The 17,723-nt window shown below is 42.7% G+C and overlaps 1 protein-coding gene across 1 annotated transcript in view; it reads left to right on the top strand.

The window, feature by feature from the left end:
* Nucleotides 1-4,565: 4,565 nt before the first annotated feature.
* LOC110510793 (collagen alpha-1(XI) chain) overlaps nt 4,566-17,723 on the top strand; it is an 87,386-nt gene continuing 74,228 nt past the window's right edge. Inside the window, exon 1 of the mRNA XM_036948801.1 lies at nt 4,566-5,177. Within this exon, the coding sequence (XP_036804696.1) occupies nt 5,072-5,177 (106 nt within the window). The 5' untranslated portion in view covers nt 4,566-5,071. The remainder of the gene's footprint in view (nt 5,178-17,723) is intronic.

Below are 17,723 nucleotides of genomic sequence, written 5' to 3'. Positions count from 1 at the left end.
TATAATCGCTTCGAGGCAAGCAACACTGAAGCATGCATGAGAGCATCAGCTGTTCTGGACGATTTTATGATCACGCTCTCCGCAGCCGATGTGAGTAAAACCTTTAAAACCTCTTTGGGCTAGGTGGGACGCTAGTCTCGACAACATCCGGTGAAATTGCAGAGCGCGAAATTCAAAATACAAAAATCGTAATATTAAACATTCATGAAAATACAAATGTCATACATAATTTAAAAGCTTAACTTCTTGTTAATTCAGCCGCTTTGTCAGATTTTAAAAAGGCTTTACGGCAAAAGCCATGCGATTATCTGAGGACAACTCACAGCATACACCAGCATTTAAAACATTTTCCAAACCAGCAGAGGCGTCACAAAAGTCAGAAATAGCGAAAAAATAAATGACTGACCTTTGAAGATCTTCCTCTGTTTGACAATCCCAAGGGTCCCAGCTACACAACAAATGGTTGTTTTGTTCGATAAAGTTCTTCTTTATATCCCCAAAAAGTTACTTCGTCCAAACAAGTCAAACAACGTTTCTAATCAATCCTCAGGTACCCTAATATGTACACGCCCAATTTTTCAGTTTTTGATTTGTTAAAAAAGTTTGAAATATCCAATAAATGTCATTCCACTTCATGATTGTGTCCCACTTGTTGTTGATTCTTCACTAAAAAATACATTTTTATATCTTTATGTTTGAAGCCTGAAATGTGGCAAAAGGTCGCAAAGTTCAAGGGGGCCGAATACTTTCGCAAGGCACTGTAAATAAACGATACAATTTAAGACGGAAGGTATGTTCAATACAGGAGATACATAACGAAGTGCGCTCCCTCATCCACGCGCGCCCTCATCCACGCGCGCCCTCATCCACGCGCGCCACAAGACTACAGTCCAAAATGAGAGCCACCTTGAAAAACTATTTTTCAAAAAACAAGCCTGAAACCCATTCTAAAGACTGTTGACATCTAGTGGAAGCCATAGGAACTGCAATTTGGGAGGATTTCCTTTGAATATCCCATAGACAAGCATTTGAATGGGTGGTGACCTCAATTATTTTATTATTTTTCATTCTGGATGGATTCTCCTCAGGTTTTTGCCTGCCATATCAGTTCTGTTATACTCACTGTAAAGATTTTCGTAGGTGGAAGAAGGAGAGGACCAAGGTGCAGCGTGGTATGTGTCCATATTTATTTGATGAACACTGAAATCACAAAAAATAACAAAGCAAACGACCGAAACAGTTCTGGCTAGTACAGACACACAACAGAAAACAACTACCCACAAATCATAGTGGGAAAACAGGCTACCTAAGTATGCTTCTCAATCAGAGACAACGATCGACAGCTGCCTCTGATTGGGAACCATACCAGGCCAAACACAGAAATACAAAACCTAGAACAAAAACATAGAATGCCCACCCCAACTCACGCCCTGACCAAACTAAAACATAAAAAAGGAACTAAGGCCAGGACGTGACACTCACAGACATTATTTAAACAGTTTTGGAAAAACTTCAGAGTGTTTTCTATCCAATGCTACCAATTATATGCATATCAGAACTTCTGGGTAACAGGCAGAAGCCACGCCCCCATTCTCATCGACGGGGCTGCTGTAGAGCATGTTGAGAGCTTCAAGTTAATTGGTGTCCACATCACAAAAAAAACTAAATGGTCCAAGCACACCAAGACAGTCGTGAAGAGGGCACGGCAAAGCCCAGTCCTCTTCAGGAGACTGGAAAGATTTGGCATGGGTCCTCAGATCCTTAAAAGGTTCTACAGCTGCACCATCGAGAGCACAACAAACACACACACACACACACACACAAACACATACACACTCCAATCAACTGGCTCATTGTTTTTCCACATTAAAGTGATGAAACATGAAGCTTGATTACAGCCCTTACTGGAAGCAGAATCCTCCTCTGAAATAGTGATCCTCAGGCAGTGTGTGTGTGTGTGTGTGTGTGTGTGTGTGTGTGTGTGTCTGTGTGTGTGTGTGTGTGTGTGTGTGCGTGCGCGCGTGTGAGTGTGTGTGTGTCTGTGTGTGTGTGTGTGTGTGTGTGTGTGTGTGTGTGTGTGTGTCTGTGTGTGTGTGTGCGTGCGCGCGTGTGAGTGTGTGTGTGTCTGTGTCTGTGTCTGTGTCTGTGTCTGTGTGTGTGTGTGTGTGTGTGTGTGTGTGTGTGTCTGTGTGTGTGTGTGTGTGTGTGTGTAAGGAGCGGGTTGGGCAGAGACAGGCAGTGGAATTTGGAATCTGAAGGAGCATATTTGTATTAGCAGGGAAGCCCAGATGTCCTGTCCTAGCTTGCTTGTGTCTCTCTCTCTTTGTGTGTAGTAATGGAACGCTGTAAAAAAAATATTTTTTACACATTTCAACTAATCATGATTACGTCACTGGTTCCACATCTTTTTATAGTTTATTCAACTTTTCGAGCTAAAAAAAAAAAGTGCTTGGCTCCAACTTGAGAAAACTGGCATTTTTAAAAATGATGTGTTTACTCAACTTGAGTCATATGTTCATTCAACTTTAAATGATACATTTGGGGATTTTAACATAAACATGTCCTTTCAAATGGTGACATACTACACACAGTGCTTTTAACATACAATGTTTTCAATTTACATACATAACACATGTTGATATTGTGCATGTTCATTTAGCTATCATTTAACATGTCCTCTCCTGGATCACGGCATTATGATCTTCAGCACCATGTCTGTGTCAGACAGCACCATGTCTGTGTCAGACAGCACCATGTCTGTGTCAGACAGCACCATGTCTGTGTCAGCACCATGTCTGTGTCAGACAGCACCATGTCTGTGTCAGCACCATGTCTGGCTTCCCAAAACTTCACCACGACATTTAAAAAATATATTTTGTCTCTCTCTGTTTCATAATTTTCCTTCAATTCACAAGGGGCTGATTGATTCACACCGGAGAAAGCATTCGAACGAGCGGAACAGCGGCCCTCTGTCTCTGTATGTGTAGGACATCTATCTGATGCTGTCAGAACGAGTATGACATTGTTTCCCCCCCTTAGCTTTGAATGCAAGGGGAAGCCAGCTAGCATTTGGCTTCCCTTGAAAGAAGAGTACAACATTGTTGTCGCCCGTAGCGTTGAATGTAAGGGAAGCCAGTGAGCATTTGGCTTCTCTTGATAAAAGAGTATGAAAAAATGGCCAATCAGCGCTGAGCTAAACTAAGCTCAACTGTGGCTAGTTGTGGCCCACCCAAAAAAGTGTGAAGGAAAACCAGCTTGAATTTTATCACAACAACTTTAATTGTTGCATCTCGTTGTGTTGTTGTCTTCCGGTGTCTAGCTAGCTAGCTAACATTGGCCCTTTCCTTGGGATTTGGACTTGTGGTTTTACGTCATTCTCCATACTGGCCAATGACTATAATGGTGATTCTGACCCAACTATAGATTCATACATTTCTCTTCAGGTAGGGTGAGTCACCATGACAATGGGAGGATGGCGTTGGCGTTTCTCTTCAGGTAGGGTGAGTCACCATGACAACGGGAGGATGGCGTTGGCGTTTCTCTTCAGGTAGGGTGAGTCACCATGACAATGGGAGGATGGCGTTGGCGTTGTAGGGTGAGTCACCATGACAACGGGAGGATGGCGTTGGCGTTTCTCTTCAGGTAGGGGGAGTCACCATGACAATGGGAGGATGGCGTTGGCGTGTCTCTTCAGGTAGGGTGAGTCACCATGACAACGGGAGGATGGCGTTGGCATTTCTCTTCAGGTAGGGTGAGTCAACATGACAACGGGAGGATGGCGTTGGCGTTTCTCTTCAGGTAGGGTGAGTCACCATGACAACGGGAGGATGGCGTTGGCGTTTCTCTTCAGGTAGGGTGAGTCACCATGACAATGGGAGGATGGCATTGGTGTTTTTTCTCTACTTGCATGAACGCATGCACACTCACACTCACACTCACACTGAAATCAGAACCATGGACAGCCACATCATATTCAGCTTTTGTTGATTGGACTAAATGTTTTGTTGGTATCTTTTAGTTGTCACAGTGTTGGACGAAGCAGAGGGGATGTGGTGATGTTGAAGAGGTGCTGGAATAGTGGAGGCTCCTGTTTTCATGTTCGTCAACGTGTTTTAAAGATGTACGTAGAAAACATAGATGGTAAAAGCGCGGTGTGTGTAACTAGTTCCACAGCCTTCTTTAGGTGAAGACGCCCAGATAATAATTTATAGTTGAGTGAACATATCAGACAATTTGACCAAACACATAATTTTGAGTTGACTGAATGTTCTGAAGTTGGAGATAAGTTTGGGCAAACACACATGTTTAGTTCACCACCTAACACTTGGACTGAAAATTATAAACTTAATAATAATTAGTTGAAATAAATAGTTTGCAAGAGCTCGTTCCTAACACACACTATGAGCCTTATCTTCAACGGGCACGAGACAACCGTTTGTTAACTGCAACAGCTCCGCTCCCTGCGCGAGACAATCTTCGGGGAGGGATCAAAGGAAGAGAGAGAGAAAGAGAGAGAGACAGAGAGAGAGAGAGAGAGAGAGAGAGAGAGATAGAGGAACGTTTGAAGTTGGCTGTTTGCAGTGGGGTGAACGAATATAGTTTTTTTTCCAGGAGAAAATGAATATAAGGAATTGCTTGTTATTTCTTTCTCCATCAGAAGGATATCATATAACCAGATAAGAAAGAGAAGGAAAAATAAAGAGAGGGAAATAAAGTTTAAACGTTTTGATGGATTTGGATTTGTTTCCCTTAGGTCAAACTGCACCTATTTCTTAACAGAAGTTGACTTCGAACCGGATAACAGTTATCGGGACAAACCAGTTCCAGTCTCTACCGTGTGCGCGCATGATATCATTACCCCATCAACCGGGTCACTGCGCGCTCCCAGACATGGACGCAGGTACTCCCAGCAGCGGATAAGCACACGCGCTGTACCCGCGCAGTCTCGAGCCCCCTAAGCACGGGTGTGTGTGAGCCCCGTGGAGCTAAACGGTGGAGCCGGGACGTGAGGTATCGGAGCCAACCGCACTGGACAGTTCCCGGTTTACCGAGAAAGACTTTGAGCAACGAGATGGACCGAATATGGAGCTCAACGCCCGGGGCATCGCCTCTCCTCCTCCTTCTCCTCTCCCTCCTCTCCATCACTGTTTTTCACGAGGCGACAGCGGCACAGGCAGGTAGGTGATCTCATCAGCGTGTTTATTACCTTTATTAACAAATATATCCCACATAGACTTAGTAACAGCACGAGCTCTATTGACGGTCCCATAGAGTGGGGCTACTGACACTTTTACTTTTGTATAACACACACACACACACACACACACACACACACACACACACACACACACACACACACACACACACACACACACACACACACCTGGTTTGGGCTTGTTCAGTTGCAGGGCATGCCCCTGGGGTAGGCACGTGCTCCATTCCAACCAACTATCCTGCTCAAATCCCTGGGGCGTCACCATGACATTACTGGTATTTGCCAACCAACCCGGAGCCTGTAGGTCTACTATAACCTGGTGTTATTGTCATCCAAGAGCACAAATACTGCTGTAGGTTTATAATGTACCTATAACTCAGTTTGGTGAGGAAAATAGGACACAACAGGCCTCTCTCTCTCTCTCTCTCTGTCTGTCTGTCTGTCTGTCTGTCTGTCTGTCTGTCTGTCTGTCTGTCTGTCTGTCTGTCTGTCTGTCTGTCTGTCTGTCTGTCTCCTCTCTCTCTCTCTCTCTCTCTCTCTCTCTCTCTCTCTGTGTCTCTCTCTCTCACCCCCCCTCTCTCTGTGTCTCTCTCACCCCCCCTCTCTCTCTCGCTCCCTCTCTCTCTCTTTCTCTCTCTGCAGGATTCATTTGGTGTGAGTTAACAGACCCCTTGCCTCAACTTGTCTTCCATACCTGTGACTGTATTCTCAACATACTGCTGCTGTACTGCGTGTGTGAGTGCATGTGCATGTGTGTTTGCGTGTGTGTGTGTGTGTGCTACTGTACAAGAGTCAGATCTAGGTTTTCTAGGTTTTTGTCCTGCTACTGTGTTTCTGCCTCTACATTGCTTCTTCTCTCTGGAGTTTTCGGTTGGTTTCTGTAAAGCACATTGTGACAGATGAAGGCTATCAGCCTGTGACCTGTGAACTCTAACCACGGTCTTCTTAGGTCAACTCAGGTCAGAGGGTGAACCCTGGAGTGTCTCTCTCACACCTGGGGCTGACACACACGCACACACTCGCACACACACACTTCCACAACCCCCCCCCCCCCCCCCCCCCCCCCTCCCCAAACCCCCCACACACCTGGTTGTCAGAGCACGACCCTGTGAGTTATGCTCATGGTCATCCTCAAGTGAAGGTCAAGTGTGTCTGAGTTACGGTTTTACCTGAAGTGGTTGAGTTGCTCTTTATGACTGACTGATCTCTTTATGTTTCTCTCTTAGTCTCATCTGTCTCTGTCTCTCTGTCTCCTCTCTCTCCGTCTCTCTCTGTCTCCTCTCTCTCTGTCTCTCTCTCTGTCTCCTCTTTCTCTTTCTCCACTTTCTCTCTCTCTCTGTCTCTCTCTCTGTCTCCTCTCTCTCTGTCTCTCTCTGTCTCCTCTCTCTCTGTCTCTCTCTCTCTGTCTCCTCTCTCTCTGTCTCTCTCTCTGTCTCCTCTTTCTCTTTCTCCACTTTCTCTCTCTCTCTCTCTCTCTCTCTCTGTGTCTCCTCTCTTTCTGTCTCCTCTCTCTCTGTCTCTCTCTCTCTGTCTCCTCTCTCTGTCTCTCTCTCTGTCTCCTCTCTCTCAGTCTCTCAGTCTCCTCTCTCTCAGTCTCCTCTCTCTCTGTCTCTCTGTCTCCTCTGTCTGTCTGTCTGTCTGTCTGTCTGTCTGTCTGTCTGTTGACTGACTGATGTTTCTCTCATGTCTCTCCCTCTCAATTCAAATCAAATCAATTCAATTCAAGGGGCTTTATTGGCATGGGAAACATGTGTTTACATCTCCGTCACTCTATTTCTGTCTAACTGATTAACCCACCTCTGGGCTAGGGGGTCCACCTCTGGGCTAGGGGGTCCACCTCTGGGTTAGGGGGTCCACCTCTGGGCTAGGGGTCCACCTCTGGGCTAGGGGGTCCACCTCTGGGCTAGGGGGTTCACCTCTGGGCTAGGGGTCCACCTCTGGGCTAGGGGGTCCACCTCTGGGCTAGGGGTCCACCTCTGGGCTAGGGGGTCCACCTCTGGGCTAGGGGGTCCACCTCTGGGCTAGGGGGTCCACCTCTGGGTTAGAGGGTCCACCTCTGGGTTAGGAGGTCCACCTCTGGGCTAGGGGGTCCACCTCTGGGCTAGGGGGTCCACCTCTGGGTTAGGAGGTCCACCTCTGGGCTAGGGGGTCCACCTCTGGGTTAGGGGGTCCACCTCTGGGTTAGGGGGTCCACCTCTGGGTTAGGAGGTCCATTTGGATTTGAGACATCAACAACACGTTTGTTGAAACAGGGAGGTATACAAACTTTGCTTCGAGAGCCTAACTGATTACACATGATCTACATTTTATCAGTTTATAGACATTCCATGTGTACATCTGGTGGGTTGAACGAAGGACGTAGTTGGCTATTCTAGATGGCTGAGAGTGTCACTATTGGCTCCTCCCTTTCATCTATTTGGCTGGGGAGAGCCAATAGTATCGCTCGTCTTGAGGATGCCATTGATTGGTCTGATGATAATGATGTCATATTGCCGAGTCCCATGTTTAATGATACTTCCTGGGGCCAAAACTGTGAAGAATAAATAAAGGAAAAATACAATTAAAACAAATCATAAAAACCGGAGCCCACAGATAAAGGAGAAATCCCATAAACCCCCACATATACAGTTTATAGAAGCATCTAGAACAGATGAAAAACCTTTCTGTTCAGTGACATCACCTTTATTGAGACCCAAATTAACCACGAAACTTTATTGAGACATATCCCCTCGAACAAGAGAAATAATACAAGTAATGCAAATATTTTCCGTCCTGATTGACCCAGGGGATATTGTCTTGGCGAGCAGCAGCTTCCTGGACCGGTTCTGTCCTGGGATTGGTCAGGGCCACCTGTACCAGCTGGCTGCTGATAGGTTGAGATTTATATGTCTGGCTGGCTGTGGTATTCTAGATGTAGACAGAGAGGAAAGATAGACAGTGTGTGAGTGTGTGTGTGTGTGTGTGTGTGAGTTAGTAGAACATGCTTGAAGCTACCTAGACAGGTTCCTGTGTCTGAATCATTCCCCTTCTCTCCATTCCCCTCTTTCCTTCTCTTCTTTCTTCTCTCCACCCCCCTCTTCCCCTCTTCTCTCCATCCCCCTCTTCCCCTCTTCTCTCCACCCCCCTCTTCCCCTCTTCTCTCCATCCCCCTCTTCTCCTCTTCTCTCCATCCCCCTCTTCTCCTCTTCTCTCCATCCCCCTCTTCCCCTCTTCTCTCCACCCCCCTCTTCCCCTCTTCTCTCCATCCCCCTCTTCCCCTCTTCTCTCCACCCCCCTCTTCCCCTCTTCTCTCCATCCCCCTCTTCCCCTCTTCTCTCCACCCCCCTCTTCCCCTCTTCTCTCCATCCCCCTCTTTCCTTCTCTTTTTTCTTCTCTCCACCCCCCTCTTCTTCTCTCCTCCTCCTCCTCCTTCTCCTCCTCATCCTCCTCCTCCTCCTCCTCCTCCTCCTCCTCCTCTTCCTCCTCCACCTCTCCTCATATCCCTGTGGAATAACGGGTATATCACCTGAGCATGACATTGAAGATCATACCTGTGAGGGAGTGCATGTGTGTGAGAGAGAGAATGTGAGACGACCCAGAGTGTGTTTTCTGATCAGAGCCAGCTGATGTCAGAGGAACGGCAACATGTGGCTCACATCCCTCCATCCAATTACTCCTCCCTTCTCTTTCCTTTCAATTCATCCCTCTGTTCCACTCCCCCACATCACTCTATCCATCAGCTGAGCTTCTCGTCTCCGAGGAGAATGGGAGATTGAACTGAGAGAGAGAGAGAGTGGAGAAAGAGAGAGGAGAGAGAGAGAGATACAGAGAGAGAGAGAGAAAAATAGTGGGACAGAGAGAGAGGAACAGAGAGAGAGAGACAGAGAGAGAGGAAATGAGAGGGACAGAGAGAGAGACAGAGAGAGAGAGGAGAGACAGACACAGAGAGAGAGAGAGGGAGAGAGAGAGAGAAAGAGAGACAGAGAGAGAGAGAGAGAGAGAGAGAGAGAGAGAGAGAGAGAGAGGGAGAGAGAGAGGGAGAGAGAGAGACAGAGAGAGAGAGAGAGACAGAGACAGAGACAGAGAGAGAGAGAGAGAGAGAGAGAGAGAGAGAGAGAGAGAGAGAGAGAGAGAGAGAGAGAGAGAGAGAGAACAAAGGACAGAGAAAGGGAATGGTAAAAAGAGAGAGAGGAGGTGTAGGCTGGTAATAACAGGTTCCAGATCAGGGGCCGTACTTCCTGCTGGGGGGGGGTGTGTCTTTATTCTAAAGAATGCAATAACATGTATTTTAGAGAAACAACAAAACAAGGTTTCCTAACTCTGTCCCCTATATTACCCAGAAACACACAAACATAATATCACACACACATAAGTACACACACACATGCACACAAGCACGAAGTGTGTATATGTGGGAACAGACCCTGTAATCTATACTGTAGTCTCTGAAGCCTCTTATGTTATAGATACTGTAGTCTCTGAAGCCTCTTATGTTATAGATACTGTAGTCCCTGAAGCCTCTTATGTTATAGATACTGTAGTCCCTGAAGCCTCTTATGTTATAGATACTGTAGTCTCTGAAGCCTCTTATGTTATAGATACTGTAGTCCCTGAAGCCTCTTATGTTATAGATACTGTAGTCTCTGAAGCCTCTTATGTTATAGATACTGTAGTCTCTGAAGCCTCTTATGTTATAGATACTGTAGTCCCTGAAGCCTCTTATGTTATAGATACTGTAGTCCCTGAAGCCTCTTATGTTATAGATACTGTAGTCCCTGAAGCCTCTTATGTTATAGATACTGTAGTCCCTGAAGCCTCTTATGTTATAGATACTGTAGTCTCTGAAGCCTCATATGTTATAGATACTGTAGTCTCTGAAGCCTCATATGTTATAGATACTGTAGTCCCTGAAGCCTCTTATGTTATAGATACTGTAGTCCCTGAAGCCTCTTATGTTATAGATACTGTAGTCCCTGAAGCCTCTTATGTTATAGATACTGTAGTCTCTGAAGCCTCTTATGTTATAGATACTGTAGTCTCTGAAGCCTCTTCTGTTATAGATACTGTAGTCTCTGAAGCCTCTTATGTTATAGATACTGTAGTCCCTGAAGCCTCTTATGTTATAGATACTGTAGTCTCTGAAGCCTCTTCTGTTATAGATACTGTAGTCCCTGAAGCCTCTTATGTTCTTCATATATTTACTGTAGTTTATCATATATCTACTGTAGTTCATCATATATCTACTGTAGTTCATCATAAATCTACAGTAGTTCATCATATATTTACTGTAGTTTATCATATATCTACTGTAGTTCATCATATATCTACTGTAGTTCATCATATATCTACTGTAGTTCATCATATATCTACTGTAGTTCATATATCTACTGTAGTTCATCATATATCTACTGTAGTTTATCATATATTTACTGTAGTTCATCATATATCTACTGTAGTTCATCATATATCTACTGTAGTTCATCATATATCTACTGTAGTTCATATATCTACTGTAGTTCATCATATATCTACTGTAGTTTATCATATATTTACTGTAGTTCATCATATATCTACTGTAGTTCATATATCTACTGTAGTTCATATATCTACTATAGTTCATCATATATCTACTGTAGTTCAACATATATCTACTGTAGTTCATCATATATTTACTCTAGTTCTTCATATATTTACTGTAGTTCATATATCGACTGTAGTTTATCATATATCTACTGTAGTTCATATATCTACTGTAGTTCATCATATATCTACTGTAGTTCTTCATATATTTACTGTAGTTCATCATATATCTACAGTAGTTTATCATATAGACATAATAGTTCAAAATATATCTACTGTAGTTCATCATATATCTACTGTAGTTCTTCATATATTTACTGTAGTTCTTCATATATTTACTGTAGTTCATCATATATCTACTGTAGTTCATCATATATCTACTGTAGTTCATCATATATCTACTGTAGTTCATCATATATCTACTGTAGTTCATCATATATCTACTGTAGTTCTTCATATATTTACTGTAGTTTATCATATATCTACTGTAGTTCATCATATATCTACTGTAGTTCATCATATATCTACTGTAGTTTATCATATATCTACTGTAGTTCATCATATATCTACTGTAGTTCTTCATATATTTACTGTAGTTTATCATATATCTACTGTAGTTCATCATATATCTACTGTAGTTCATCATAAATCTACAGTAGTTCATCATATATTTACTGTAGTTTATCATATATCTACTGTAGTTCATCATATATCTACTGTAGTTCATCATATATCTACTGTAGTTCATCATATATCTACTGTAGTTCATATATCTACTGTAGTTCATCATATATCTACTGTAGTTTATCATATATTTACTGTAGTTCATCATATATTTACTCTAGTTCTTCATATATTTACTGTAGTTCATATATCGACTGTAGTTTATCATATATCTACTGTAGTTCATATATCTACTGTAGTTCATCATATATCTACTGTAGTTCTTCATATATTTACTGTAGTTCATCATATATCTACAGTAGTTTATCATATAGACATAATAGTTCAAAATATATCTACTGTAGTTCATCATATATCTACTGTAGTTCTTCATATATTTACTGTAGTTCTTCATATATTTACTGTAGTTCATCATATATCTACTGTAGTTCATCATATATCTACTGTAGTTCATCATATATCTACTGTAGTTCATCATATATCTACTGTAGTTCATCATATATCTACTGTAGTTCTTCATATATTTACTGTAGTTTATCATATATCTACTGTAGTTCATCATATATCTACTGTAGTTCATCATATATCTACTGTAGTTTATCATATATCTACTGTAGTTCATCATATATCTACTGTAGTTCTTCATATATTTACTGTAGTTTATCATATATCTACTGTAGTTCATCATATATCTACTGTAGTTCATCATAAATCTACAGTAGTTCATCATATATTTACTGTAGTTTATCATATATCTACTGTAGTTCATCATATATCTACTGTAGTTCATCATATATCTACTGTAGTTCATCATATATCTACTGTAGTTCATATATCTACTGTAGTTCATCATATATCTACTGTAGTTTATCATATATTTACTGTAGTTCATCATATATCTACTGTAGTTCATATATCTACTGTAGTTCATCATATATCTACTGTAGTTTATCATATATTTACTGTAGTTCATCATATATCTACTGTAGTTCATCATATATCTACAGTAGTTCATCATATATTTACTGTAGTTTATCATATATCTACTGTAGTTCATCATATATCTACTGTAGTTCATCATATATCTACTGTAGTTCATCATATATCTACTGTAGTTCATATATCTACTGTAGTTCATCATATATCTACTGTAGTTTATCATATATTTACTGTAGTTCATCATATATTTACTGTAGTTTATCATATATCTACTGTAGTTCATCATATATCTACTGTAGTTTATCATATATCTACTGTAGTTTATCATATATCTACTGTAGTTCATATATCTACTGTAGTTCATCATATATCTACTGTAGTTCATCATATATTTACTGTAGTTTATCATATATCTACTGTAGTTTATCATATATCTACTGTAGTTCATATATCTACTGTAGTTCATCATATATCTACTGTAGTTTATCATATATCTACTGTAGTTCATATATCTACTGTAGTTCTTCATATTACTGTAGTTCATCATATATCTACTATAGTTCATATATCTACTATAGTTCATATATCTACTATAGTTCATATATCTACTGTAGTTCATCATATATCTACTGTAGTTTATCATATATCTACTGTAGTTCATATATCTACTGTAGTTCATCATATATCTACTGTAGTTTATCATATATCTACTGTAGTTCATATATCTACTGTAGTTCTTCATATTACTGTAGTTCATCATATATCTACTGTAGTTTATCATATATCTACTGTAGTTTATCATATATCTACTATAGTTCATATATCTACTGTAGTTCATCATATATCTACTGTAGTTTATCATATATCTACTGTAGTTCATATATCTACTGTAGTTCATATATCTACTGTAGTTCATCATATATCTACTATAGTTCATATATCTACTGTAGTTCATCATATATCTACTGTAGTTCATCATATATCTACTGTAGTTCATATATCTACTGTAGTTTATCATATATCTACTGTAGTTCATATATCTACTGTAGTTTATCATATATCTACTGTAGTTCATCATATATCTACTGTAGTTTATCATATATCTACTGTAGTTCATATATCTACTGTAGTTCTTCATATTACTGTAGTTCATATATCTACTGTAGTTCTTCATATATCTACTGTAGTTCATATATCTACTGTAGTTGATCATATATCTACTGTAGCTCTCCTCTCTCCTTCTCTCCCTCCTCTCTCTCTCTCTCTCTCTCTGTCTCTCTCTCTGTCTCTCTCTCCTCTCTCCTTCTATCCCTCCTCTCTCTCTCTCTCTCTCTCTCTCTCTCTCTCCCTCTCTCCCTCTCTCCCTCTCCCTCTCTCTCTCTCTCTCTCTCTCTCTCTCTCTCTCTCTCCCTCTCTTTCTCTTTCTCTCTGTGTGCATATACCATGACTCTCCATCCGCCATAGATCAGAGCCCCGAGGAAGTGGGAGACTGATTGTTACCAGGTGAGAGGAACGCAGTGTGTAACAGCTAGTCTGTGGCCACAGTAAAGTCCTGGTGATATCACTGTGTATAACAGCTAGTCTGTGGCCACAGTAAAGGCCTGGTGATATCACTGTGTGTAACAGCTAGTCTGTGGCCACAGTAAAGTCCTGGTGATATCACTGTGTGTAACAGCTAGTCTGTGGCCACAGTAAAGTCCTGGTGATATCACTGTGTGTAACAGCTAGTCTGTGGCCACAGTAAAGGCCTGGTGATATCACTGTGTGTAACAGCTAGTCTGTGGCCACAGTAAAGGCCTGGTGATATCACTGTGTGTAACAGCTAGTCTGTGGCCACAGTAAAGGCCTGGTGATATCACTGTGTGTAACAGCTAGTATGTGGCCACAGTAAAGGCCTGGTGATATCACTGTGTGTAACAGCTAGTCTGTGGCCACAGTAAAGGGCTGGTGATATCACTGTGTGTAACAGCTAGTCTGTGGCCACAGTTAAGTCCTGGTGATATCACTGTGTGTAACAGCTAGTCTGTGGCCACAGTAAAGTCCTGGTGATATCACTGTGTGTAACAGCTAGTCTGTGGCCACAGTAAAGTCCTGGTGATATCACTGTGTGTAACAGCTAGTCTGTGGCCACAGTAAAGGCCTGGTGATATCACTGTGTGTAACAGCTAGTCTGTGGCCACAGTAAAGGCCTGGTGATATCACTGTGTGTAACAGCTAGTCTGTGGCTACAGTAAAGGCCACATAGTATAGGGTGCCATGCTGGTCAACAGTAGTGCACTATACAAGGAATAGGGTGCCATGCTGGTCAACAGTAGTGCACTATACAAGGAATAGGGTGCCATGCTGGTCAACAGTAGTGCACTATACAAGGAATAGGGTGCCATGCTGGTCAACAGTAGTACACTATACAGAGAATAGGGTGCCATGCTGGTCAACAGTAGTGCACTATACAGGGAATAGGGTGCCATGCTGGTCAACAGTAGTGCACTATACAGGGAATAGGGTGCCATGCTGGTCAACAGTAGTGCACTATACAGGGAATAGGGTGCCATGCTGGTCAACAGTAGTGCACTATACAGGGAATAGGGTGCCATGCTGGTCAACAGTAGTGCACTATACAGGGAATAGGGTGCCATGCTGGTCAACAGTAGTGCACTATACAGGGAATAGGGTGCCATGCTGGTCAACAGTAGTGCACTATACAGGGAATAGGGTGCCATGCTGGTCAACAGTAGTGCACTATACAGGGAATAGGGTGCCATGCTGGTCAACAGTAGTGCACTATACAGGGAATAGGGTGCCATTTGAGATGTTAATGAGGCTCGTCTGGCCATGTTGGTGTATTCAAATGAAGACAGACAGACAGACAGACAGACAGACAGACAGGCAGACAGACAGACAGACAGACAGGCAGACAGGCAGACAGGCAGACAGACAGACAGACAGACAGACAGACAGACAGACAGGCAGACAGACAGACAGACAGACAGACAGACAGACAGACAGACAGATGACAGGCAGACTGACATATTGACAGACAGACAGACAGACAGACAGACAGACAGATGACAGGCAGACTGACATATTGACAGACAGACAGACAGACAGGCTGGCATACAGACTGATAACCAGACAGACGTATAGACAGACAGGCAAACAGCCATATTGGCAGACAGACAGACAGACAGCCAGACAGCCAGACAGACAGACAGACAGATGACAGGCAGACTGACATATTGACAGACAGACAGTCATACTGGCAGACAGACAGACAGACAGACAGACAGACAGACAGACAGACAGACAGACAGACAGACAGACAGACTGGCAGACAGACAGACAGACAGACAGACAGACTGGCAGACAGACAGACAGACAGACATATTAGCAGACAGACAGACGGACATATTGACAGACAGACAGACAGACAGACAGATGACAGATGACAGGCAGACTGACATATTGACAGACAGACAGACATACTGGCAGACAGACAGACAGACAGACAGACAGACAGACAGACAGACAGACAGACATACTGGCAGACAGACAGACAGACAGACAGACAGACAGACAGACAGACAGACAGACAGACAGACAGACAGACAGATGACAGGCAGACTGACATATTGACAGACAGACAGACAGACAGACAGACAGACAGATGACAGGCAGACTGACATATTGACAGACAGACAGACAGACAGGCTGGCATACAGACTGATAACCAGACAGACGTATAGACAGACAGGCAAACAGCCATATTGGCAGACAGACAGACAGACAGCCAGACAGCCAGACAGACAGACAGACAGATGACAGGCAGACTGACATATTGACAGACAGACAGTCATACTGGCAGACAGACAGACAGACAGACAGACAGACAGACAGACAGACAGACAGACAGACAGACAGACAGACAGACAGACAGACTGGCAGACAGACAGACAGACAGACAGACAGACAGACTGGCAGACAGACAGACAGACAGACATATTAGCAGACAGACAGACGGACATATTGACAGACAGACAGACAGACAGACAGATGACAGATGACAGGCAGACTGACATATTGACAGACAGACAGACATACTGGCAGACAGACAGACAGACAGACAGACAGACAGACAGACAGACAGACAGACAGACATACTGGCAGACAGACAGACAGACAGACAGACAGACAGACAGACAGACAGACAGACAGACAGACATACTGGCAGACAGACAGACAGACAGACAGACAGACAGACAGACAGACAGACAGACATACTGGCAGACAGACAGACAGACATACTGGCAGACAGACAGACAGACAGACAGACAGACAGACAGACAGACAGACAGACAGACATACTGGCAGACAGACAGACAGACAGACAGACAGACAGACAGACAGACAGACAGACAGACAGAGAGCTGGGGATCACTCCAATAAAACTGTCCAGATGTGTTGAAAGGTGCAGGGCAGATGGGTTACGTCAGCTGAAGGAATCGTGTGTTAAGGAGCCACACCAGTAGAGGCATGCCCTCTCTCCTCCACCTCACACTCTTACTCTTCTCTTCTACTGTAATCCCCCTCTCTTTTCTCTGCTCCTGTCCTCCCCCTTTCCTCTCCCTCCCCTTTTCATCGCCCTGTGACCTCTCTCCTCATTCCTTCACATTGCCATCCATACCGCGCCCCCCCTCCCTCTCTCTCTCTCTCTCTCTCTCTTTCTCAATTCAATTCAAGGGGATTTATTGGCATGGGAAACATATGTTAACATTGCCAAAGCAAGTGAGGTAGATAAAAGTGAAATAAAAAATAAAAATGAACAGTAAACATTTAACATACAGAGGTTTCAAAAGAATAAAGACATTTCAAATGCCATATTACATATACATATATACATATTACATATATTACATATATTACATATATTACATATATACATATTACATATATTACATATATTACATATATACATATTACATATATTACATATATTACATATATTACATATATACATATTACATATATACAGTGTTGTAAAATTGGGTTTGTTTTCAAATTCTTTGTGGATCTGTGTAATCTGAGGGAAATATGTATCTCTAATATGGTCATACATTGGGCAGGAGGTTAGGAAGTGCAGCTCAGTTTCCACCTCGTTTTGTAGGCAGTGAGCACATAGCCTGTCTTCTCTTGAGAGCCACGTCTGCCTACGGTGGCCTTTCTCAATAGCAAGGCTATGCTCACTGAGTCTGTACATAGTCAAAGCTTTCCTTATTTTTGGGTCAGTCACAGTGGTCAGGTATTCTGCCACTGTGTACTCTCTGTTTAG

Source organism: Oncorhynchus mykiss, chromosome 17, assembly GCF_013265735.2.
Source record: "Oncorhynchus mykiss isolate Arlee chromosome 17, USDA_OmykA_1.1, whole genome shotgun sequence".
Classification (NCBI taxonomy): Eukaryota; Metazoa; Chordata; class Actinopteri; order Salmoniformes; family Salmonidae; genus Oncorhynchus; species Oncorhynchus mykiss.
This window is presented reverse-complemented; position numbering and strand designations above follow the sequence as displayed.